The sequence below is a fragment of the Scyliorhinus torazame genome, chromosome 7, assembly GCF_047496885.1.
Source record: "Scyliorhinus torazame isolate Kashiwa2021f chromosome 7, sScyTor2.1, whole genome shotgun sequence".
Taxonomy (NCBI): domain Eukaryota; kingdom Metazoa; phylum Chordata; class Chondrichthyes; order Carcharhiniformes; family Scyliorhinidae; genus Scyliorhinus; species Scyliorhinus torazame.
The window spans coordinates 11,028,091-11,054,526 of record NC_092713.1 but is presented as its reverse complement, the minus strand read 5'-3'; the positions used below and the strand labels follow the sequence as shown (position 1 = coordinate 11,054,526).

General features: G+C 54.1%; 1 protein-coding gene across 2 annotated transcripts in view; it reads right to left on the bottom strand.

Moving 5' to 3' along the window:
• Window positions 1-20,213, bottom strand: part of bcl10 (BCL10 immune signaling adaptor) — a 55,475-nt gene extending 35,262 nt beyond the window's left edge. For both annotated transcript variants that reach the window (XM_072510308.1, XM_072510310.1), the window contains exon 1: window positions 19,909-20,213. In XM_072510308.1, coding sequence (XP_072366409.1) covers window positions 19,909-19,959 — 51 coding nt within the window. In that variant the 5' untranslated portion in view covers window positions 19,960-20,213. The remainder of the gene's footprint in view (window positions 1-19,908) is intronic.
• Between the last annotated feature and the right edge of the window lie 6,223 nt (window positions 20,214-26,436).

Here is a 26,436-nt window from a genome sequence, read left to right as displayed (position 1 = left end):
GGGGAGATCAAGTTGAGGAATACAAGATGATAAAAGGTGTGGATAAAGTAAACGTGGAGCGGATGCTCCCTATTGTGGGGCAATCTAAAAAGAGGGGTCATAATCTCAGGATAAGAGATAGTAAATTTAAAACAGAGTTGAGGAGGAATTACTTCTCCCAAAAGTGTTGTGAATCTGTGGAATTCGCTACACCAGAGTGCAATGGATGCTGGGACAGTGAGTAAATTTAAGGAGGAGTGAGACAGATTTTTAATTGGTAATGGGTTATGGAGAACGGGCAGGACGGTGGAGTTAAGGCCAGGATGAGATCAGCCATGATCGAATGGCGGTGCAGACTCGATGGGCCGAATGGCCTAATTCTGCTCCTATATCTTATGACAGGATGTTTCTCCTTGCAAGAAAGGCGAGAGCAAAGGATGACATGAATCTCTTTCTCGGAGGGGCGTGAATCCTTGGCACTCTCTTCCTCAGAGAGCGGTGGAGACGGGGTCAATTAGATTCTAGACAGATAGGATTCTTGACTGACAAGGAGGTCAAAGGTTATTAGGGGTAGACAGTCAGCGCGATTCTCCGGCTGCGCTGTTTCTGGACTAACAAGGAGGTGAAAGGTTATTGGGGGTAGACAGTCAGCGTGATTCTCTGGCCATGCTGCACTCAAGGGAGAGCACACCAAGGCCGGAGAATCTCGGGAAAGCCCTCCAGCGAGTCTCCCGACAGGCTCTGTGCCTTGTGAGATTCTCCAGCGTCCCGGGAGATGTTGGAGTCAGAAACCTTCCTCAAATGGGCCTAAGTGACGCACGCGGAAGTAGGTTGTAAACCTACTTACACGGGATCCACCAACCTCCTCCATTCTTCGGCCTTCCCAGGGAGGCTGCAGCCGGGCGCCGATCAGTGCTGGTCCACACAAACGTGGACCAGGTGGAACGGCACCCGGGAGGTCTCCCGGGCCATCGGAGACCCCGGCGGCCAGGGCAAGTACAGGGTGGCGCCCTGGCCCTCCGCCTGGAACGTGGACACCTTGGCATTGCCCAACTGGCACCATGGCACTGCCCAGGTGGCCAGACGGCACTGCCAAGCCAGGAGCACTGCCTGGTGCCAGGGTGGCACTGCTACAGGTCAGGGGGCAAGGGGGGGGGGCCATGCTCATGAAAGGAGCTTGGAGGGGGGGGTTTGAAGGGTGGGGGAACACAGGGCAGGTAAGTAGGGGCCTCCGGGAGATTGGGGGGGACAGGACCTGAAGAGGGTGTCCACACTTGGGGGATGTGGGGTAGTGTCCATGTGTGTGTGTGGGGGGGGTGGGGGTGGGGGGTGTAGGGGACCCGAAAGCTCACTTCGAGATTGGTGTGCTCTTTCAAAATGGCGGCCCGATTCGGAGTTCAGCTCCCGGTGTTGAAAACATTTCTAAGTGTGGCCTACGCCGGTCAGAAGCTCCCCAGGGCCCCCAAATAAAGTGACTACATGTCATTGAATAGCGGTGGGGAACTTGCCGGCACAGCCATTGGGAAACTCCCTGAAAAACCCACCACAATTTGCACGGCAGCACAGTTGTACAGTGGTTAGCACTGTTGCTTCACAGCTCCAGGGTCCAAGGTTCGATTCCCAGCTTGGGTCACTGTCTGCACGTTCTCCCCGTGTCTGCGTGGGTTTCCTCCGGGTGCTCCGGTTTCCTCCCATAGTCCAAAGACGTGCAGGTTAAGAGGATTGGCCATGCTAAATTACCCTTAGTGTCCAAAAAGGTTAGGTGGGGTTACTGGGTCATAAGGATAGGGCAGAGGCGTGGGCTTAAGTAGGGTGCTCTTTCCAAGAGCCAGTGCAGACTCAATGGGACGAATGGCCTCCTTCTGCACTGTAAATTCTATGATTTTACTTACAAGTGTTTGGGGAGAATCGCGCCCAGGATGGGGATTTGAGGCCGCAATCAATCAGATTATTGAATGGTGGAGCAGGCTCGAGGGGCTGAATGGCCCACTCCTGTTCATAGAATAGGGTCCCCAGAGTGCAGGAGGCCATTCAGCCCTTTGAGTCTGCACCATTCCTCCAAAAAAAGCACCCTACCGAGGCTCACCCTATCCCCATAACCCCACCTAACCTTTTGGACATCCAAGGGGTAATTTATCATGGCCAATCCACCTAATCTGCACATCTTTGGACTGTGGAAGGAAACCGGAGCACCCGGAGGGAATCCATACAGATACGGAGAGGACATGCAAACTCCACCCAGTCACAATTGAACCCGGGACCCTGGCGCTGTGAGGCAACAGTGCTACCCACTGTGCCACCATGCCACCTAGTTCATAAGTTCATGTGAACATTTCAGTTCCAACTCATTAAGCCATCATTCATGCACCTATGTTCAACAAGCTATTCAATGCAATGAATTTACTCCTTAAAAACACATTCAAAAGAAACAGAGATCACACTGCAAGATAAATGTTTGAAAAACATTCAAGAATAACTTCCCTGCTGCATGTGAGAATCTGCCCGGAATTTGAAAAGAGCCTCCAAGCCACAAGAGTTTTAAAAAAAATTTTAAGTACCCAATTATTTTTTTTCTCCAATTAACGGGCAATTTAGCATGTCCAATCCACCTACCATGCAGATTATCATAGAATTTACAATGCAGAAGGAGGCCATTCGGCCCATCGAGTCTGCACCAGCTCTTGGAAAGAGCACCCTACCCAAGGTCAACACCTCCACCCCATCCCCATAACCCAGTAACCCCACCCAACACTAAGGGCAACTTTGGACACTAAGGGCAATTTATCATGGCCAATCCACCTAACCTGCACATCTTTAGACTGTGGGAGGAAACCGGAGCAACCGGAGGAAACCCACGCACACACGGGGAGGATGCGCAGACTCCGCACAGACAGTGACCCAAGCCGGAATCGAACCTGGAACCCTGGAGCTGTGAAGCAATTGTGCAATCCACCATGCTACCGTGCTGCCAGATCTTTGGGTTGTGGGGGTGAAACCCACGCAGACACGGTGAGAATTTGCAACCTCCACACGGACAGTGACCCAAGGCCGGGATTCGAACCCGGGTCCTCAGTGCCGCAGTCCCAGTGCTATCCACTGCGCCACATGCTGCCCCCGAGCCGCAGAGCTGATGCAGTCTCATGTACAAGGAAGGCTCTGTAGCTTGGGAGCAGGCCACGGGCAGCGGGGTTGATTGTCAATCCGAAAGGATTGAGGAGTTTTGCAAGAAGTGTACCTGTGCGCGCAACAAACCCATTGCCAGAATTCTGCAATCCTTTAAGCCAGGTTTACCAAGCTCCAGGCTAACATTGCAAATTAAAATTGTTGAAAATGAATGTGTCTATGATTTGGAAGTGGGTAATGGAGGGAGAGGGGGTGGCGTGGAAAAGGTTAGAGGCGGCGTCCTGTATAGGTACTAGTCTGGGGGCACGGGTGACGGCACCCTTGCCGCTTCCGCTGACGCGGAATACCAAGAGCCTGGTGGTGGCGGCGACATTGAGGATTTGGGGGCAGTGGAGACGGCATAAGGGGGAGGTAGAGGCCTCAGTCTGGGCTCCGATACAGGACAACCATAGGTTCATTCCAGGTAGGATAGATGGTGGGTTCCTGAGCTGGCATCGGGCAGGAATTAAAAGGATGGGGGTTTTATTCATCGATGGGACCTTTGCCAGTCTGAGGGCGCAGGAGGAGAAATTTGGGTTACCTCCAGGAAATGCCTTTAGGTATATGCAGGTTCGGACGTTCGTGAGAAAGCAGGTAGGGGAATTCCTGCTGCTGCCTGCCTGGAGGATAAAGGACAGGATGGTTTCGGGCGGGTGGGTCGGGGAGGGTAAGATATCGGAGTTATACCAGGAGCTGCAGGAGGTGGAGGAAGCCTCGGTGGAGGAGTTGAAGGGCAAGTGGGAGGAGGAGCTGGGCGAGGAGCTAGATGAGGGCCTGTGGGCTGACGCCCTGGGCAGGGTCAATTCCTCCTCATCTTGCGCCAGGCTCAGCCTGATCCAGTTTAAGGTGGTGCACCGGGCGCATATGATAGGGGCGAGGATGAGTAAGTTCTTTGGGGTAGAGGACAAGTGTGTGAGATGTTCGGGGAGCCCAGCGAACCACACCATATGTTCTGGACATGCCCGGCATTTTGGAAGGGCTTCGTAAAGGCCATGTCCAAGGTCTTGGATACTCGGGTAAAACCGAGCTGGGGGATAGTGATATTTGGGGTATTGGACGATCCGGGAGTGCAGGAGTCGAAAGAGGCCTCCTTGGTAGTCCGGAGAAGGCTCTTGTTAATGTGGAGGGACGCGAAGCCCCCAAGCGTAGAGGCTTGGGTCAACGACATGGCGGGGTTTCTTAGGTTGGAGAAGATAAAGTTTGCCTTGCGAGGGTCCTTGCAGGGGTTCTCCAGGCGGTGGCAACCGTTTCCTTGACTTTCTCGCGGAACGTTAGGTGGAGGTCGGCAGCAGCAGCAAACCAGGGGGGGGCTGATTTACTTTTCTTTTTGTAAGGGGCGCGTGCCACATTTTGCTTTGTGATGGGTGTTAAATTGTTAATCGTTTAGAGGGTTAAGTTGTTTTGTTTTGTTGGCATATTGCCCTGTTTTCTTTGTATTATTTCCCTTTTTGGAGTGTTTTGTAAAAATTGAAAAACCTGGAATAAAAACATTTTTAAAAAAATAATTGTTGAAAATGGCGTGTAGAATGATCCACCATTCTCTGCTGTTTAAGTGATCTCAATTGAAGATGTAAAATGCCTAGAGCACTCAGCAGGGTGGTTCGAGGATGTAGGGCACGGGGTCATGAGCAGTCAGCCATTACAGACCTGGATGGAGGAGAAACTTCTTCATTTGTGAGCCTCGGGAATCTTTACCCCAGGGAGCTGCGAAAGCTCAACCACCAGTATAATCAAAACAGAGATTCCCCAAGTGTGCAAAAATCGAAGGACATGGGAAAGGTGTGGGAGCTGGACGTGAAAAGGCAGCCTTGATCTTTCTTGAATGGAGGAACAGACTTGGAAGGCCCTCAGGGCCTCCTCCTATTGCTCATGTTTTTTTGTTTTGGAAAGACAATTGCTGACTGCTAAACTGAACGATGGAGGCACAAGTCAAAACAAAAAAGGGAGAAGCTCAACATCACCATCATGTATCATCTTGCAAGATATGTTATTTGCTGGAGGATTATGCTAGCCGGGCATCAACATCCCAACAAGATGTGCGACTAACTTTGAAACAATGCTGCTGCTTGTTGGCCAGGATTTCCACAGCGTAAATCATAGTTCTTGTAGGTCAGCTTTCATTGGGGCTGTTTAGCACAGGGCTAAATCGCTGGCTTTTAAAGCAGACCAAGGCAGGCCAGCAGCGCGGGTTCAATTCCCGTACCAGCCTCCCCGAACAGGCGCCGGAATGTGGCGACTAGGGGCTTTTCACAGTAACTTCATTTGAAGCCTACTTGTGACAATAAACGATTTCCATTTCATTTTTTTTTCATTATGACTCAGGCAATTAGAATTCCAGTGGATTAGGAAATCAAATCAGAGTTGTACTATATTGAATCTATCATCCTGGACTTCTGCAAGAGCATTCCAAGAAAGGATTCAAATTGTTTCAAGTGCTATACTCTCTGGGTCGATATTATGCCTCGCAATCAATTTGACCTGGAAATTGCTACTTTGATTTCAGTCACGCAGAATTCCCACCAAGGTTATGACCATCAAGCAAAGTGACGCTGGCCAAAGTCATGAATGGCAATCGTAGTTATCACTCCTTGTCCCCCACTTCCAGCAAATAATACTTTCTCGGCCATTCTTCAAGTCTGTGGAACTGTTCTCACATTAGCACCGAGCTTCCCTCCCTGAATAAAGTCATCTCCACCTCCACCAATCACCCCCTCTCTCGCTTCCAGAGTTTCCCCAAAAATATATCCTTGTATATACTGCACCCAGCGTCCAATGAATCTCCGCTGGTAACACTCACCTCTGAGTCAGAGTCATAATGTTTTACAGCACAGAAAAAGGTCCTTCCGCCCATCATGCAGCCAGCCATCAAACACCTATCTATTCCAGGCATTGTCAAACTCAGGGGCGCGACAGGTCGCGGGCGGGTGTCGGGAGGGTCGCGGAGCCGTCCGGCGCGGCGCTCCCGATCGCGCAAATCCGCGCGCAACAACCGCAGCAGCCAGCTTTTAATAATGCCGGTTGCGAGCAGCTTGCAAAATGGCCAGGGACAGATTTTTAAAATGCTGCCGCACTGCGCATGCGTGCCCGATCACCGGTGCGCATGATCGGCCGCATTATTTTTATGTGGTCTGAGCCTTTTTTTCCCCAAGTTTGGGGGGGCCAGAGGGACAAAGGGACCAGTGGGGCCCAAAGGGACCCAAAACCATTTCCTCCATTTTTGTCAGCAACAAACAAGGTAAGAGAAAATGGTGGGTCGCGAAGGTCGGCCGGCGTGGGTCGCGAAGGTCGGCCGGCGTGGGTCGCGAAGGTCGGCCGGCGTGGGTCGCGAAGGTCGGCCGTTTGGTAAAAATGGGTCCCTGGAAAAAAAGTTTGAAAAACACTGATCTAGTCTATTCCCATTCCTATGACGTTTCAACTGCTCATCTAAATGCTTCTTAAATGTTGAGGGTTGAGTCAGCGAGTTCCAGATACCCGCCATCCGGTGGGTGAAAAGTTGTTCCTCAAATTCCCTCGAAATCTCCTGCCCCCGACTTTAAATCTATAGTTATTGAGCCCTTCACGATGAGGAAAAGATTCTTCCTTACTACCCGATCGGTGTCCCTCACTGTTCACCTCAATCAGATCCCCCTCAGCCTTCTCTGCCTCAAGGAAACTAGCCTAACCAGCCTCTCTTCACAGCTCAGATGCTCCAGCCCAGACAGCGTCCTGGTGAATCTCCTCTGCACTCTCTCTAGTGCAATCGCATCCTTCCTATAGTGTGGCGACCAGAACTGCGCACAGTACTCCAGCTGTGACCTAACACGTGTTTTGTACAACCCCAGCGTGGGTTCGAGTCCCATGTCAGAGATTTGAGTAAAGTATTTAGGCCAACCCTGGCTGTGTGGTACTGAGATAGTGCTACATTATTGCAGGTACCTGCTATTCTCTTGGGTGGGCACAAAATGATTTCCACAGCATGATTTTGAAGAACCAGAGACTACCTCACGACTTGATGGATTCAAATGATCTGCTTGATGGCTTCTGATTATTCACCAATCCCAAATCCTAGACCATCTGCCTACTTCCTGAACCCCAAATCCTAGACCATCTGCCTACTTCCTGGACCCCAAATCCTAGACCATCTGCCTACTTCCTGACAGAGACCAAGTCCAGCTTGTCAATCACTTTGTCCTTGTTGATAAACAACCTTTCCCATCACCCCCAACGCATACAATTTAACACCCTCACCATTATAATAATAATAATAAAATAATAATAATAACTTGTCACAAGTAGGCTTCAATGAAGTTACTGTGAAAAGCCCCTAGTCGCCACATTCCGGCGCCTGTTCGGGGAGGTCGGTACGGGAATTGAACCCGTGCTGCTGGCATTGTTCTGCATTACAAGCCAGCTGTTTAACCCACTGTGCTAAACCAGCCCCCATTTTCAAAATGCTTTGTTTCTTTTTTTAAATATAAATTTAAAGTACTCAATTAATTTTTTCCAATTAAGGAGCAATTTAGCGTGGCCAATCCACCCACCCTGCACATCTTTTGGGTTGTGGGGGCAAAACCCACGCACACACGGGGGAGAATGTGCAAACTCCACACGGACGGCGACCCAGAGCCAGGATTCGAACCTGGGACCTCGGTGCCATGAGACAGCAGTGCTAACCCACTGCACCACCGTGCTGCCCTCCTTCTTCAGTTTCTGACTTCTGCAATCTCCTCCAGCCATATATTTCCTTCTGTTCCCAATATACTCACCCTGTCGTCAGCGACAGAACTTCCACCCACTTTGGGCCTATTCTGGAAGACAGCATCCAGAAGGCCCCAGATAATAATAATCGCTTATTGTCACAAGTAGGCTTCAATGAAGTTACTGTGAAAAGCCCCTAGTCGCCACATTCCGGCGCCTGTTCGGGGAGGCTGTTACGGGAATTGAACCGTGCTGCTGGCCTTGTTCTGCATTATAAGCCAGCTGTTTAGCCCACTGTGCTACACCAGCTCCAGATGGTAGCACACAAGAGTTTACTTATAGAAGCTGCCTTTATATTGGGAATACAAAGTAAAAGCATTGGAAAGATACTTGTTCAAATTCACCAAGTGGGGAAAAGCTGAAAAATCAGCAATTTTAAAAAATCAGAATACTGGAGATGCTGCTAATCTGAAATCAAAACAGAAAATGACGGAAAAAGCAGCGATTCCGGTAGAATCGACGGAGAGCAAAACAGGGTTAACGTGGAGTCAAACTGAAAGATAATCAAACTGAACTATTAACTCGGTCTCGCTCCACAACCGCTGCTCGACCTGGCTGAGTATTTCCAGCATTCGCGGCTTCCACCTCCACTCTATTTAAACTGTGTCAGCTCATCCTGTCTCGGTGTCTACCTGTGACTCACTGGGTAGTGTTCAAACCTCTGAATTGGGTTGTGGGTTCAAGTCCCACTCCGGAGACTGGAACACAAAAATCAAAAGGCGAATACTCCAGTACAGCAACGCTGGAGGTCACAGAACCATTTATGGAATCGAACGGAAGGCCTTCAATCTATTGACTCCATGCCATCACTCTCCATAGAGTTGCTCTATGCTCTATCAACGCAAGTCGATTCCCCTCAAATGCACATTCAATTCCCTTTTGAAATCATTCATCGTCTCTGGCTTCCACCAACCTCATGGACAGCAGTTTCCAGATCATTCCCACTCGCCGCTCCTCACACCCCGACTACATGTCTTACCCAAAACCTTAAATCCACGTCCTCTCGTCTTTGTGCCATCAGCTAATGGGAATAGTTTTTCCCTCGTCTCCCTTATCCAAACCTGTAATTATCTTGCACACCTCTATCAAACCTCCCCTCAATCTCCTTTGCCCCAAGGAGAATAACCCAAGTGTTTCCAACCCAAACTGTCATCCCTGGGCGGAAGCCCCAAGTAGGGTCAATTCCTCCTCATCATGTGCCAGGCTCAGTCTGATACAGTTTAAAGTGGTTCACCGGGCACACATGACGGAGGCGAGGATGAGCAAGTTTTCCGGGGTAGAAGACAGATGTGCGCGGTGTGCGGGGAGCCCAACCATGTCCACATGTTTTGGGCACGCCCGAAGCTTGAAGGGTTCTGGCGGGGGTTTGCCAGGGCAACGTCCAAGGTGCTAGGTACGCGGGTGGTGCCGAGTCCAGAGGTGACGATCGTTGGAGCCAGAAGACCCGGGAGTTCGGGGAGTGAAAGAGACCGACATTCTGGCCTTAGCCTCCCTGGTAGCCCGGAGACGGATCCTGTTATTGTGGAGGGAGTCGAAGCCCCCGAGTGTGGAGACCTGGGTCAGCGATATGGCTGGGTTTCTCGGCCTTGAGAAAATAACGTTTGCCTTAAGAGGATCAGTGTTAGGGTTCTCCCGGAGGTGGCAGCTTCTCAAGGACCCTCACATCCTTCCTGAAGTGTGGCGACCAGCTCTGGATACAACACTCGCGGTATTGCCTCACCAAATGGTGTCTTTTGGGATGAGGTGTTAAAACCAACGCCCAGTCGACCTGCACAACTCTGACGAAAAACTAGGCCACTCTCTCCGGTGTCCTGGCCAATATTAATCACTCAACCAACATCACTAAAAACAGATTATCAAATCATTATTTCCATTGCTGTTTGTGGGAGCTTGCTGTGTACAAACTACCAGCAGCATTACAACAGCGTTTAAACAAAAAGAGAGACAATTCCGCCGCTATTCAATGTGTCAAGTCAGGAGAGAAAAGGGTGTAGCCCACCAGCTGGCTGCATTTCACCAGCAAAGTCCCAATCTAAAAACTCTCTTTTTTAAAGGACCCCCCCTCCCCAGGGAAGCCACCTACCCTCATCAGTGAGGGGCGGGGACAATCGTGTGGGGAAATCCCGCCAGGGTGAAAGCTGTTTTGGGACACCCCCTCCCCCCTCGATTCCCCGTCCCCACCGCCATACCCGCTCACCAAAAACAGAGGTGGAAAATCCCTCCCCTGCATTTCAAAAGTATTGAAAGTGGGTCTAGAAATGTCAGTCTTTCATTTCCTTTTTCTCATCCCCAGATTCTCCCTCCATTAGCAGCTGGTTTCGATAGTTTCCAATGCAGCTGGTTACATATCCCCTCACATTAATCCCACCCATGTTCCATAGAATTTACAGTGCAGAAGGAGGCCATTCGGCCCATCGAGTCTGCACCGGCTCTTGGAAAGAGCACCCTACCCAAGGTCCACACCTCCACCCTATCCCCATAACCCAGTAACCTCACCCAAGCCGAAGGGCAATTTTGGACACTAAGGGCAATTTATCATGGCCAATCCACCTAACCTGCACATCTTTGGACTGTGGGAGGAAACCGGAGCACCCGGAGGAAACCCACGCAGACATGGGGAGAACGTGCAGACTCTGCACAGGCAGTGACCAAAGCCGGGAATCGAACCTGGGACCCTGGAGCTGTGAAGCAACAGTGCTAACCACAATGCTACCGTGCTGCCCACTTTCTTTCCATTTCTCACACTCTCACCATCACTACCAGATTCACACCTGACATCCAAGGGGAGGCAAGTGGTGTATTGTCGCTGGATTAGTAATCCAGAGACCCAGAGTCATGGCAAAATTTAAATTCAATAAAAATCTGGAATTAGTAGTCTAAAAGGTGACCGTGAAACCATAGTAAGAAGTCTTACAACACCAGGTTAAAGTCCAACAGGTTTGTTTCAATGTCACTAGCATTCGGAGCACTGCTCCTTCCTCAGGTGAATGAAGAGGTATGCTCCAGAAACATATATATAGTCAAATTCAAAGATGCCAGACAATGCTTGGAATACAAGCATTAGCAGGTGATTAAATCTTTACAGACCCAGAGATGGGGTAACCCCAGGTTAAAGAGGTGTGAATTGTGTCAAGCCACTGAATTGTTGTAAGACTTCTTACTGTGCTCACCCCAGTCCAACGCCGTCATCTCCACATCATGAAACCATTGTCAATTGTCATTTAAAAAAAACATCTGGTTCACTAATGTCCTTTAGGGAAGGAAATCTGTCGTCCTTAACCAGTCTGCCCTACATGTGACTCCAGGCTCACAGCAATGTGGTGACTCTTAAATGCCCTCAGGGATGGGCACTAAATGCTGACCCAGCCAGCGATGGCAATATCGCATGGACAAAGTTTCAAAGAGTGACAATATCTATCTAATTTAATGCCACTTTCACCAGCTATACCTTCAGAAATAAAGTTTGCGAAAAGAGCAAAGTATTCATTCTTAACTTATTACAGCTTGCATTTGCATAGCGCCTTTCATGTAGTAAAGAAAACCCAAAGGCACTTCACAGGAACGATTGTCAAACAAAGTATGATATCCAGCTACATGAGATTTGAGACCAGAAGGTCAGCTTTAAGGAGCATCGGAATTAGGAGCAATTCAGCCCTTCGAGCCTGCTCCTCCATTCAATCAGATTGTGGCTGATCTCTCTCAAATCCACCTCCCCCCCCCCCCCCCCCCACCCATATCCTGTTGCCCATATCCCTGTAACCCATTTTTTTTTTTTTTTTAAATGAGAAAAATATGTACCTCCTTCTTGAAACCATCTCATGACTCAGATTCCACCGCACTGTGGGTCAGCGGGTTCCACAAATTCATCACCCTCTGTGAAGTAGCTGCTCTTCATCTCATTGCTGAATCTCAACCTGCGACCTCTCGTTCTAGATTTCCCCACAAGGGGAAACATCTGGGGCGAAGTTCTCCCGAAACGGCGCGATGTCCGCCGGCTGGCGCCCAAAACGGCGCCAATCAGACGGGCATCGCGCCGCCCCAAAGGTGCGGAATGCTCCGCATCTTTGGGGGCCGAGCCCCAACATCGAGGGGCTAGGCCGACACCGGAGGAATTTCCACCCCGCCAGCTGGCGGAAACGGCCTTTGTTGCCCCGCCAGCTGGCGTGGAAATGACATCCCCGGGCGGCACATGCGTGGGAGCGTCAGCGGCCGCTGACGGCATTCCCGCGCATGCGCAGTGGAGGGAGTCTCTTCCGCCTCCGCCATGGTGGAGACCGTGGCGGAGGCGGAAGGGAAAGAGTGCCCCCACGGCGCTGGCCCGCCCGCGGATCGCTGGGCCCTGATCGCGGGCCAGGCCACTGTGGGGCACCCCCCCCCCCCCCCGAGGCTAGATCGTCCCGCGCCCCCCCCCCCCCCCCAGGACCCCAGAGCCCGCCCACGCTGCCTTGTCCCGCCGTTCAAAAGGTGGTTTAATCCACGCCGGCGAGACAGGCAATTTATCGGCTGGACTTCGGCCCACCCGGGCCGGAGAATCGAGCGGGGGGACCCGCCAACCGGCGCGGCACGATTCCCGCCCCCGCCGAATATCCGGTGCCGGAGACTTCGGCAACCGGCGGGGGCGGGATTCACGGCAGCCCCCGGCGATTCTCCAACCCGGTGGGGGGTCGGAGAATGACGCCCCTGGTCTACGTTTGCTTTATATTTTTATTCTTCTAGTATTTTATATACCTCAATCAGATCCCCTCTCATCCTTCTAAACTCCAACGAGTATAAACCCAAACTGTTTAATCTCTCCTCATCCGTCAACCCTTTCATCCCCAGAATCAATCTGGTGACCCTCCTGTGAACTGCCTCCAATGCCACCACATCCTTCCTCAAATAAGGAGACCAAAGCGGGACACAATCCTCCAGATGTGGTCTCAACAACACCCTATACAATTGCAACAACACTTCTTCTCTACTTTTATACTCCAGTCCCTTTGCAATAAACGCTAACATTCCATTTGCCTTTTAAAAAAAAGTTTTATTAAGGTATTTGAAAATTTTTATAAAAATAACATAGACATGGTATAATAAACATCGCCCCCAACCCCCCCCCAAATCTCAATCTTCACACAGCCCAATCATAAAACAACAATCTGACCCTCTTCTCTCCCCCCGCCCCCTCCCCCACCCCGGAATACTGCTTGTGTTGACATTTTAATTTTCCCCGAGAAAGTCGCCGAACGGCTGCCACCTCCGGGTGAACCCGACCATTGACCCTCTTTAAGGCAAACTTTATTTTCTCGAGACTGAGAAACCCAGCCATGTCGCTAACCCAGGTCTCTGCACTCAGGGGCTTGGAGTCCCTCCACAGTAACAAGATCCGTCCCCGGGCTACCAGGGAGGCAAAGGCCAGGACATCAGCCTCTTTCGCCCCCCCCCCCCCCCGAACTCCCGGATCTTCCGACACTCACCATTATGTACCTACCCCCCTTGTCCGACACGATTCTCCCTGCCTCGAATGCCACACGTTTGCTGATCGAGATCGCTACCCTCCTGGTCTTTGAATCCATCCCCGAGTGGAACACTTGGCTTGCCCACCCCTTTCTCAATCTCGTCTGGTCTGTAACCTTTAGGTGTGTCTCTTGTTGGCACGTTCCGCCTTCAGTTCCCTCAAATGCGCAAACACGCGAGCCCTTTTGACCGGCCCATTCAGCCCTCTGACGTTCCATGTAATCAGCCTGGCCAGGGGGGGGCCTCCAGCCCCCTTTTCTCTGCCGACTAACCATCACCCTTTTTAGGCCAGCCTCGAGCTCTCCGCCTCCTTGAGCAGCCGCCGTTCCCGACCTCCCATTTGTCCCCTAGTAACAGTTTCACCCGTCAGCAAAGCAGTTCCCCCCACTCCCTTCCCCCCCCCCCAGCAACAACACTAGAAACCCAACCCCCCCCCCCCACCACCCCCAAGTCAAGCTCTAGCTTAACACCTGCTCACCCCCCACTGCGCTTTCGAGAGTCAGCTGACCCATGCTGACTCGATAGCTCCCGCCTCTGGCACCAAGCAGTCTGTCTCCCCATTGTTCTCTTCCCCTCTCTCATTCCCCAGTCAACAAACATCAGAAAAAACAGTGAAGAAACATCCACTTTAGAAAAATAATCTCCCAAAAAGCAGAACCAACCCCAAAGACCAGCCCCCTGCAATACAAAGTTACCTTTAGCCATCCAAACAGCCCCTTATTACGCACAGCACTACTTATATTTCTAAAACCCAGCACAACAAATCACCACCACAGTACTTCTCCAAGGCTTCAGTGGCTTTTAATTCGCCTCCAACCTCTTTTCTTTAATAAAAGTCCATACTTTGTCTGGTGTTTCGCAGTAGAAGTCCCATTCCTCATGCGTGACCCACAGACAGTCCGGGTACAGCACCCCAAACTTCACCCCCTTCTTAAAGAAGGCCGTTTTTGCCCGATTAAACCCAGCTCGCCTCTTGGCCAGATCCGCACCCAGGTCCTGATGAATGCGCAGCTCACAGTTCTCCCATTTGCTGCTCCGTTCCTTCTTGGCCCACCGCAGAACGTGTTCCTTGTCCAGGAATCGGTGAAAGCGTACCACCATCGCCCTCGGGGCTCCTTCGCGAGGGCTCTGTGCGCTCCATCCACTTCCAGGGGCCGAGGGAACGCCTCAGCCCCCATCAACTTCTCCAGCATGTCCGTCACATAAGCCCTCGCATCCAATCCCTCACTGCCTTCAGGGAGGCCGACAATTCTATGATTCGGCCTCCTGGACCTGTTCTCCAGGTCCTCCAGCTTCTCCTGCATTCTTCTCTGGCAGTCGTTCATCATTCCCACCTTGCTTTCCAGCAAGGTCATGTACTCCTCGTGCTCGGACAGCTTTTGTTCAACCTCCTGGATCGCTCTCCCGTGGGTCTCTTGATTCTGCACAACTTGATCAATCGAAGCCTTAATGGGGTCCAGCGTGTCCTTCTTCAGCTTGGCAAAGCAATCCTGCTTCTCCGCCATGCTTTCCCACGTTACCGGCTCTGGTCACATCTTCCTTTGTCTTCTCACACGGCCACTTCTGGTCCAATTCTCCTGAGGGGGATTTCTCCTCACTGTCTCCCTCTTCACCGATTCATCCCATAAAATCCGGGGAAAAAAGGGGGAAAAGGACAAAGAGTCTGTCACAGGCGGGAGCTATCAAATGTGCGACCTACTCCTCCATGGCCATTCATTTCCCTTTTTAACTACATGCTGTACCTGCGTACCGACTTTCTGCGATTCATGAACAAAGCCGCCCAGATCCCTCTGCACAGACGCCTCTTGAATCTACTTTCCATTCAGATAATAATTTGCCTTTGTATTTCTTCAACCAAAATGGATAACCTCACACTTACCTACATTAAACTCCATCTGCCAAATTTTGGCCCAATCGCCTAGCCTATCCATATCTGTAAAATCTTTATCCCCTCTTCACCGCCTGCTTTCCCGCCTATTTTAGTATCGTCTGCAAATGTAGCAATGTCACACTCGGTTCCTGCTCGCAGATCATTTAAGAAGCGTGTAAAAAGACAGAGAATTCCAGTGCTAACGGCCAAAGCAGCTGAAGGCGTAGCCACCAAAAATGAGGAAATTAAAATCAGGGATTGACAAGAGGAGGGTTGTAAGGTTTGGGGGTGGGGGGGGGGGGGGGGGTTGCACAGAGATGGCAAGAGGCTCGGCCATTAAGAGATCGGAAAGCAAGAATGAGAATTAAAAAAATATTTCATTTCCTATTTCCCCCAAAGGTCAGCTTTAGAAGGGAAGAAATTTAAAAAATTAAAACAAATTGAAATCAGTCAAATGCTCCTTTTTGCCACCAGCAAGGGCAGCACGGTAGCATTGTGGATAGCACAATTGCTTCACAGCTCCAGGGTCCCAGGTTCGATTCCCGGCTTGGGTCACTGTCTGTGCGGAGTCTGCACGTCCTCCCCGTGTCTGCGTGGGTTTCCTCCGGGTGCTCCGGTTTCCTCCCACAGTCCAAAGATGTGCAGGTTAGGTGGATTGGCCATGATAAATTGCCCTTAGTGTCCAAAATTGCCCTTTGTGTTGGGTGGGGTTATTGGGTTATGGGGATAGGGTGGAGGTGTGGACCTTGGGTAGGGTGCTCTTTCCAAGAGCCGGTGCAGACTCGATGGGCCGAATGGCCTCCTTCTGCACTGTAAGTTCTATGATAATCTATGATTACAGGGGATGAAAGCACTTGTCAAAATTTCCGTAACAATACTAATCTTTTCGAGACTATGACCCTGTTCACAGGCACATGTGTGCGCGTGTTAGCTCTTCCTGTACACATCATCAATCTGCTTCTACCCACAGTCACATCGGCTATTTTTAAATAAAACACATTGTCAATGCTGACAGGCACGTGACACTCGGAAAGATTTTCCAAAAAGCATAGCTTCAAATTAAAGGAAACCTCAAAGGTTCAAAGTAGAAATGACCGGGATTTTATTAACACAAGCCAAAGTGAAGATTTTAGTTGAATAATTCAGTTTAGTTTTCAAAATATATTTTGGTTGATGACACTTGAGGCAGTCTCTATCAGGTCATTCATTTGAACATCGAACTTGGGAGTGCAGAAGGAGGCCATTCGGCCCATCGAGTCTGCACCGACCCACTTAAGCCCTCACTTCCACCCTAGCCCCGTAACCCAATAGCCCCTCCTAACTTTTTTTGGGACACCAAGGGCAATTTATCATGGCCAATCCACCTAACCTGCACGTCTTTGGACTGTGGGAGGAAACCGGAGCACCTGGAGGAAACCCACGCACACACGGGGAGAACGTGCAGACCCCGCACAGACAGTGACCCAGCGCGGAATCGAACCTGGGTCCCTCGCGCTGTGAAGCCTCAGTGCTAGCCACTTGTGCTACCGTGCTGCCCATTGTGGAGTGTTTCTGTCCAGTTAGTCAGCCATATTTGAAATGAAGCGCTGCAGCCTTGCTTTGTCCCAGTTAACAACCCTGTGCCCAGGCGAATCTATCCTGAAATGCCCAGGTGCACTTATCCATGCTGCCCAGTACACCAGCTTGTGCCCAGATGTGCCAAACCTATGTTTTGTAAGGGCCACGAAGAATCCAGAACGAGTTTTAAGGATATAAAGTAATAACATTTATTTACTATAACATATATATATTATATATATATATATATATATATTGCAGCAGCAACTTCCCTTGCTGCACACTCCTTCCTGCTGGTTCCTAAACTGGCCAGCTTTATTTATACTAGGAGTTTACTAATGGTTTCTCCGCCCCCTCATTGGGGAAGTTCATACTCCCACAGGATTGTGGGATAGTCATTAGTCCCCAGCCAATGGTAAGTAGGCAGGTTATAACACAATGGTGCCCCAGTTGCAGCCATCCTGTAGCTCCCCAAGTGCTTGCGTCTACACTGCCCCAACTACAGCAGCCTCAGTGTTCCAGGGGGCGAACCTCCGCCCACGCTGCGTCGGAAAAGCAGCTCGCCGCAGCACAGCGTGGCCGGTGAAAGTCGGAGACCCCGCTCCCGGATCTCCCCGGCTCGCGAGACTCAACGCAATCTTGCAAGGCCAAACCCACAATGGGCAGGATCACTTTTAGGCAAATCTGCATATTAGAGCGAGGCAGTCAGCCTCATGAATTTCTTTTGTGGGCCTCAGGGATCCGGATGCCATTTAAAAATGGCGTCCAGATCTCTCGCCATCGTAAAAAAAACAAGGCCTCGGCCACGCCTTCTCTGTTCAGACCCCTTATTCAAAGCAAGTCGCGTTGGATAGCCCCAGGTGTCCCCTGCGCCCCGGCCCCTCCAGGTGTACCCTGCGCCCCGGCCCCTCCAGGTGTACCCTGCGCCCGGGCCCCTCCAGGTGTACCCTGCGCCCGGGCCCCTCCAGGTGTACCCTGCGCCCCGGCCCCTCCAGGTGTACCCTGCGCCCCGGCCCCTCCAGGTGTACCCTGCGCCCCGGCCCCTCCAGGTGTCCCCTGCGCCCGGGCCCCGCCAAGTGTACCCTGCGCCCCGGCCCCTCCAGGTGTAACCTGCGCCCCGGCCCCTCCAGGTGTCCCCTGCGCCCCGGCCCCTCCAGGTGTACCCTGCGCCCCGGCCCCTCCAGGTGTACCCTGCGCCCCAGCCCCTCCAGGTGTACCCTGCGCCCGGGCCCCTCCAGGTGTACCCTGCGCCCCGCCCCTCCAGGTGTAACCTGCGCCTCGCCCCTCCAGGTGTACCCTGCGCCCCGCCCCTCCAGGTGTAACCTGCGCCTCGCCCCTCCAGGTGTAACCTGCGCCCCGGCCCCTCCAGGTGTGCCCTGCACCCCGGCCCCTCCAGGTGTAACCTGCGCCCCGGCCCCTCCAGGTGTGCTCTGCACCCCGGCCCCTCCCGGTGTCCCCTGCGCCCCGGCCCCTCCAGGTGTACCAGATAAGTGCTCCAGGCACACCTGTCCCACAGTGCTCTAGGTGCGCCAGTCTCTGCGCCCCAGCACCTCCAGGTGTACCCTGCGCCCCGGCCCCTCCAGGTGTACCCTGCGCCCCGGCCCTTCCAGGTGTACCCTGCGCCCCGGCCCCTCCAGGTGTACCCTGCGCCCCGGTCCCTCCAGGTGTACCCTGCGCCCCGGCCCCTCCAGGTGTACCCTGCGCCCGGGCCCCTCCAGGTGTGCTCTGCACCCCGGCCCCTCCCGGTGTCCCCTGCGCCCCGGCCCCTCCAGGTGTACCAGATAAGTGCTCCAGGCACACCTGTCCCACAGTGCTCTAGGTGCGCCAGTCTCTGCGCCCCAGCCCCTCCAGGTGTACCCTGCGCCCCGGCCCCTCCAGGTGTACCCTGCGCCCCGGCCCTTCCAGGTGTACCCTGCGCCCCGGCCCCTCCAGGTGTACCCTGCGCCCGGGCCCCTCCAGGTGTACCCTGCGCCCGGGCCCCTCCAGGTGTACCCTGCGCCCGGGCCCCTCCAGGTGTACCCTGCGCCCGGGCCCCTCCAGGTGTACCCTGCGCCCCGGCCCCTCCAGGTGTACCCTGCGCCCCGGCCCCTCCAGGTGTAACCTGCGCCCCGGCCCCTCCAGGTGTGCCCTGCACCCCGGCCCCTCCAGGTGTAACCTGCGCCCCGGCCCCTCCAGGTGTGCTCTGCACCCCGGCCCCTCCCGGTGTCCCCTGCGCCCCGGCCCCTCCCGGTGTACCAGATAAGTGCTCCAGGCACACCTGTCCCACAGTGCTCTAGGTGCGCCAGTCTCTGCGCCCCAGCACCTCCAGGTGTACCCTGCGCCCCGGCCCCTCCAGGTGTACCCTGCGCCCCGGCCCTTCCAGGTGTACCCTGCGCCCCGGCCCCTCCAGGTGTACCCTGCGCCCCGGCCCCTCCAGGTGTACCCTGCGCCCCGGCCCCTCCAGGTGTACCCTGCGCCCGGGCCCCTCCAGGTGTACCCTGCGCCCCGGCCCCTCCAGGTGTGCTCTGCACCCCGGCCCCTCCCGGTGTCCCCTGCGCCCCGGCCCCTCCAGGTGTACCAGATAAGTGCTCCAGGCACACCTGTCCCACAGTGCTCTAGGTGCGCCAGTCTCTGCGCCCCAGCCCCTCCAGGTGTACCCTGCGCCCCGGCCCCTCCAGGTGTACCCTGCGCCCCGGCCCTTCCAGGTGTACCCTGCGCCCCGGCCCCTCCAGGTGTACCCTGCGCCCGGGCCCCTCCAGGTGTACCCTGCGCCCGGGCCCCTCCAGGTGTACCCTGCGCCCGGGCCCCTCCAGGTGTACCCTGCGCCCGGGCCCCTCCAGGTGTACCCTGCGCCCCGGCCCCTCCAGGTGTACCCTGCGCCCCGGCCCCTCCAGGTGTACCAGATAAGTGCTCCAGGCACACCTGTCCCACAGTGCTCTGGGTGCGCCAGTCTGCTCCAAGTGCAGCCACCTCAATGGCCCAGGCATGTCAGCCTTACTCACCTTCACTCACTCACCTGTCCTCCCTGCGGACATGAGAGTGGGTGGGCAGCGGTGGAGTCAGTGGCAGAGGGCGGGAGGGGCAATCCGCTCCCTCCCTGCAGCCTTAAAGCAGCGCCATCAACTTACTTCCTTTTTTATTTCAGCCATCTCGTCCTCGGTGAGTTGCACAGACTCCATTAGGGCCGGGTTCCGGGGAATGGCTGGTGTGAATCTGCTTGCTGACTCTCCCTGTCTCTCACACGCACACACAGGGGGAAATGCCCAGGCTGTGAAATGCCCAGGCTGCTCGGGGTGAAATTCACCAGCTCCCTCCCGCACCAAGCAGCATGTTTGTATTGGTTAAACCCGCCACTTCCTGGCTGTTTCTTTAACACACTGTTAGGGGAAGCCGGTTGTAATTCGAGCCAATTACAACCTCCGCACCTTCAGCAATTTCCTCTGCCAGGGCTGACGTCAAAAAGTTTCAGCCCCAAACTCTTGGGGTTGTGGGTGTGGGAACTTGGCCAGTCAGCAGCGGAAGTTTCAGCGGAAGATTCAGCGCAGATAGCACGACCACAGCTTTAACATTGGTTAAACATAACGTCGCTTTCACAAATAAAAGGCTTCACTAACGTCCTGACCGGGTGAAAATTATTTTCTTTCCACTATTTCCATTTCCTCTTTTAGAAAACAAAGTCTGTCTTTTGGGAAAATTAATTTCTTGATGGCAATTTAAAAGGTAGCAAATTAATGAATTTACAGTATTGATCAGCTCATTCAGACCAACCAGTTTTTGCTGAGGTTCACTTCATCTCCCCCAATCCTACCAGCATCTCCCTCTATTCCTTTCTCACTCACCTGTTTAAACTTCCCGCTTGAATGTACCCATACTATTCACCTCAAACACTCCCTGTGGATTCCCTGAATTCCGGACTGGATTTATCGGAGACTGCTGTTTATGTTTATGCGTCCATTTTTAAACAGCAGGACGGTAATAATAATCTTTATTGTCACAAGTAGGCTCACATTAACACTGCAATGAAGTTACTGTCAAAAGCCCCTAGTCGCCACATTCCGCCGCCTGTTTGGGTACACAGAGGGAGAATTCAGAATGTCCAATCCACCTAACAGCACGTCTTTCAGGACTGTGGAGGAAACCGGAGCACCCGGAGGAAACCCACGCAGACACGGGGAGAACGTGCAGACTCCGCACAGACAGTGACCCAAGCCGGGAATTGAACCCGGGACCCTGGGGCTGTGAAGCGACAGTGCTAACCACTGTGCTACCGTGCTGCCCAGCCGTGCTACCGTGGGTGGTAATGTCACTGCTCTGGAATAGCGGCACAGTGGGCAGCACTGCTGCCTCACAGCACCAGGATCCCGGGTACGATTCCGGCCTTGGGTGACGTGACTGTGTGGAGTCTGCACCTTCTCCCCGTGTCTGTGTGGGTTTCCTCCTGGTGCTCCAGTTTCCTCCCACAGTCCAAAAAGGACATTCGGCCCATCGAGTCTGCACCGGTCAAAACCCACCACCTAACTATTCTAATCCCATTTCCCAGCACTTGGCCTTGTCTGCCCTGACATCGCAAGTGCACATCTAAATGTTTCTTAAATGTTACGAGGGTCTCTGCCTCCACCACCCTTTCAGGCAGCGAGTTCCAGACTCCCAGCACCCTCTGGGTAAAAAAAAAATCCTCGCATCCCCTCTTAACCTCCTGTACCTTACCTTAAATTAAATTATAGGGGCTAGGGCACATATCTGTAATGTCTGTTCACAATAAACACCTGTGACCACCATTACAACCTGCCCCGGTGCTCTGTCTGATAGGCGATGGGCTGGTCTGGGCTGGCCGGGTGGGGGGGTGGGGCGGCGTTGGAATGGTGCAGGCCCTGTGGGTGGCCCATGCTCCCCACCCTCCTCCCCGCCTGCCCCGACAATCCCCAGCACCCCCACCCCAGGGATTCGACGTGACCGTGTGGTAGACTGGCCAGCTCACATGCAGTGATCACCCAGGTGGAAGGTACTACTGTGGGCATGAATCAGACGCTGTCATACAATGTGGAGCACCAGAGCTCATCACAGAGCAGGTTGTCATCATCCTTTATCCCATGGACCAGACCCGCTGTGCCTACCAACCCAGGACCCCATCCCGTAGTGCCTGTGGTATATATCTCAGAGGGGGGCAAGCACGATGGTTGTACGGGTGGGGCATGTAGGCACGTGGGGTTGGGCTGTAGTGTCCATTCCCCAGGCCATCCCCCCCCCCCCCCCCCCCCCCCAGTTGGTGAACCTGCAGGTGATCAGAGCGTCCCATGTGCATTGGCCCTGGTGATGATGTTGTGCGATCTCCCGTGCCTGCAAGGGCCCCATGTCCTGCCCACCTTCACCCTCCCCCACATCCTCCTCGGCGGACAAGGCCTGCCCTTCCTCCTCCTCCAGCAAGTCGTCCCACTGCCATTCACAGCATCGTGCTGGAAAACCCTCCAGAGTGGTCCAGGCATCTGAACCGTATCTTCAGGAGGCCGGAGCACCGCTCGATCACACTCCTGGTCGCTGTATGGGCGTCGGTGTAGCGGGTCTCCACATCGGTCTGTGGCCTCCGGATAGGTGTCATCAGCCACGGCCGCAATGGGTAACCCCTGTCACCCAGAAGCCAACCCCCCAGCCAGGGGGGATGACCCTCGAACATGTCACAAATCTCCGAGTGTGCCAGGGTGAAGGAATCATGCACACTGCCCGGGAATCGGGCGCAGACGTGACCGATGTCCAGCTGATGGTTACAGACCTGTTGAACGTTTATTGAATGGCACCCCCTTCGGTTAGAGTAGAGTGGCCGGATATATATAAGTGCCCGTAGGGTGACATGCATCCCGTCGATCGCCCCCTGGATCTGGGGCATCCCGGCGATGGCAGCAAAACCCCGCTGCCTGGGCATCCTGATGGGCTCGGTCCACATGGAAATGGATGAATTAATCTGTCTGGGCATATAGGGCCTATGTGATGGCGCAGATGCACCTGTGCATAAAGGTCTGTGAGATCCCTGACAGGTCCCCACTCGGCTCCTGGAAGGACCCCGTCACGTAGACGTTCAGGGCGATGGTCACCTTGACTGCCACTGGGAGCGGGTGTCCTCCCCCATACCCCTGAGGTGGCAGGTGTGCCATCATCTGGCAGATATGCTGCACTGGCTCCTTACTCAGCCGGAGTCTTGGACGGCATGCCCGGCCTGGTGGGCCCTCGAATGACACGCGCTGTCGGTACACACGAGGCCTCTTGCGGCATCTCCTTGGCACCTCCTCCCCCTTGGCCTATTGGGCGCCGGTTCTCCAATCTGGGCAGTTGCCAGCTGCTCCTCTGCTACAGGCTCTGCTGCTGCCCGCTCCACTGCTGCCCGCTCCACTTCTGCCTGCTCCACTGCTGCCCGCTCCACTACTGCCCGCTCCACTGCTACCGGCTCCGCTGCTGCCCCCTCCACTACTACCCACTCCACTACTGCCCGCTCCACTGCTGCCCGCTCCACTGCTGCCCGCTCCACTGCTGCCCGCTCCACTACTGCCCGCTCCACTGCTGCCCGCTCCACTGCTGCCCGCTCCACTACTGCCCACTCCACTGCTGCCCGCTCCACTACTGCCCACTCCACTACTGCCCGCTCCACTGCTACCGGCTCCGCTGCTGCCCGCTCCACTACTGCCCACTCCACTACTGCCCGCTCCACTGCTGCCCGCTCCACTACTGCCCGCTCCACTGCTGCCCGCTCCACTGCTACCGGCTCCGCTGCTGCCCGCTCCACTACTGCCCACTCCACTGCTGCCCGCTCCACTGCTGCCCGCTCCACTACTGCCCACTCCACTACTGCCCGCTCCACTGCTACCGGCTCCGCTGCTGCCCGCTCCACTACTGCCCACTCCACTACTGCCCGCTCCACTGCTGCCCGCTCCACTGCTGCCCGCTCCACTGCTGCCCGCTCCACTGCTGCCCGCTCCACTGCTGCCCATTCCACTGCTGCCCGCTCCACTGCTGCCCGCTCCACTGCTACCAGCTCCGCTGCTACCCGCTCCACTGCTGCCCGCTCCATTATTGCCCACTCCACTACTGCCCGCTCCACTGCTGCCCGCTCCACTGCTGCCCGCTCCACTACTGCCCACTCCACTACTGCCCGCTCCACTGCTGCCCGCTCCACTGCTGCCCACTCCGCTGCTGCCCGCTCCACTGCTGCCCGCTCCACTGATATCGGCTCCGCTGCTGCCCACTCCGCTGCTGCCCGCTCCACTGCTGCCCGCTCCACTGCTGCCCGCTCCACTGCTGCCCGCTCCACTACTGCCCACTCCACTACTGCCCACTCCGCTGATATTGGCTCCGCTGCTGCCCGCTCCACTGATATCGGCTCCGCTGCTGCCCGCTCCGCTGCTGCCCGCTCCACTACTGCCCACTCCGCTGCTGCCCGCTCCACTGATATCGGCTCCGCTGCTGCCCGCTCCACTACTGCCCACTCCACTACTGCCCACTCCACTGCTGCCCGTTCCACTGATATCGGCTCCGCTGCCACCTGCCCCTCTGCTACCACCTCCGCTGCTGCAGTTTCCACCATCTTCAAGTGGCTCCCGCTCAAATGGCTGCAGGGCATCCCCCAGAGCTGTGGTGACCACCAGGGCAGCCACCATGGCCGGCCGAACCCCAAAATTCATTGTCTGCAGGGAATGAAAGGCCAACATGTTGGCATGGTCCGTAGCCTCGTGCCCAACCAGGTTCAACGGGCTACATGGTGGCCCCAGCTGGCATTGTGGGCTCCGCCCCCACATGCCCCCCCCCCATATGCCCCCCCCCAAGCCCCGCACCCCAGACTTGTCGATCGCCGGCACCGTGGGGTTCTCCGGCCCTGATGCCAGGAGTACCTTTGGCTGAGACTGCACTCTCTAGGGGCTGCAATGGGTGTTGCCCTGGGTGATCCGCCGGTGGGTGGCAGCTGGTTGGACGGGGCGTTTGGGGCAGTGGGTGGCAGTGTTGCCGCCGGTAGGGGGGGGCACCCAAACGGCCAGTGTCACTGTGGTCGGTGGGTTCGCAGCAAGGTGGCCGCCGTAATGGCGGTCAGTGTCTGGGCACCGCCCCAGCCGCCCGGCCTGTTCCCCACCCCTGATCCACCCTGCCCTGGCAAGCCCCCCCCACCCAGCCAGCACGGCCTGTGTCCGGGCCGGCAGTCCGCTGTCGCTCCTCTCCGTGTCCTACCTCCTCTCTCTCTCTCTCTCTCTCTCAGCAGCCACCATGCCAGATTCACGATTTTTGAGAGCACACGTGGACCGCGCCATCGGGAACACGACCCATTGGCGGTGGAGAATCGTGGGTGGGCCCATTAAAGAGATGTATACGGCGATTGGACTCCACGCAGCACACCTCACATATATGCCATTTTAGGAGTAACGGAGAATCGCGATTTGGCGTCAAACCGCCGCTTGCCACGATTATGACGTCGGAAGCCATTCTCCGTCCAATCGCATTCCCCGATTTAGCGTCGGCTAACGAAGAATCCCACCCGGGATTGGACAGATTGGATTGAAAATCATGCTTGACAAATCCACTGGAATTCTTCGAGGATGTAACTAGTAGAGTTGACGAGGGGGAGCCAGTGGATGTGGTTTATTTGGACTTTCAGAAGGCTTTTGATAAAGTTCCACATAAGAGATTAGTGTGTAAAATTAAAGCGCATAGGATTGGGCGTAGTGTGTTGAGGTGGATAGAAAACAGGTTGGCAGACAGGAAACAAAGACAGTGACTAGTGGGATACCGCAGCGAACAGTCCTGGGACCCCAGCTATTCACAATATATATTAATAATATATATTAATATATTATATATATATTAATATATTAATGATTTAGATGAGGGAACAAAATGTCATATCTCCACATTTGCAGATGACACCAAGTTGGGTGGGAGGGTGAGCTGTGAGGAGGATGCAGAGATCCTTCAGGGTGATTTGGACAAGTTGAGTGAGTGGGCAAATGAATGGCAGATAATTTGAATAAATACAAGGTTATCCACTTTGGTAGCAAAAACAGGAAGGCAGATTATTATCTGAAAGGTCATAAATTAGGAGGAGGGACTGTGCAACAAGACCTGGGTGTCCTCATACACAAGTGACTAAAGGTAAGCCTACACGTGTAGCAGACGGTAAAGGAGACAAATGGTACGCTGGCCTTCATAGCGAGAGGATTCGAGTACAGGAGCAGGGATGTGTTGTTGCAATTACACAGGGCCTTGGTGAGGCCACACCTGGAATATTGTGTGCAGTTTTGGTCTCCTTTTCTGAGGAAGAATGGGCGGGATTCTCTGTCTTGCCAGACGGCCAATTGGGTTTCCCATTGTGGGCAGCCCCACGCCGCTGGAAAATCCCCGGGCTGCCAGTGCTGTAGTGACCTGCATATCTGTATGTTTACAAGGGGTTAATGTCTAGACATAACAGCCAAGTGATCACTAGAGGGCAGCACTAGAAAGGGGTATAAAAGACAGACTCAAGCAGAGTTGCCGCCTCTTCGTGTGTATAGTGACCAGAGGTAGAGAGAGTTTGCTCAGAGTGAAAGTGCTGTTAGTCAATTTATTCTTATTCGATCTGGTTTATTTAACATCTAGTATAAGTACTGGAGAGAGAACAAACTCACCGTTTATTTGTTTAAGTTACT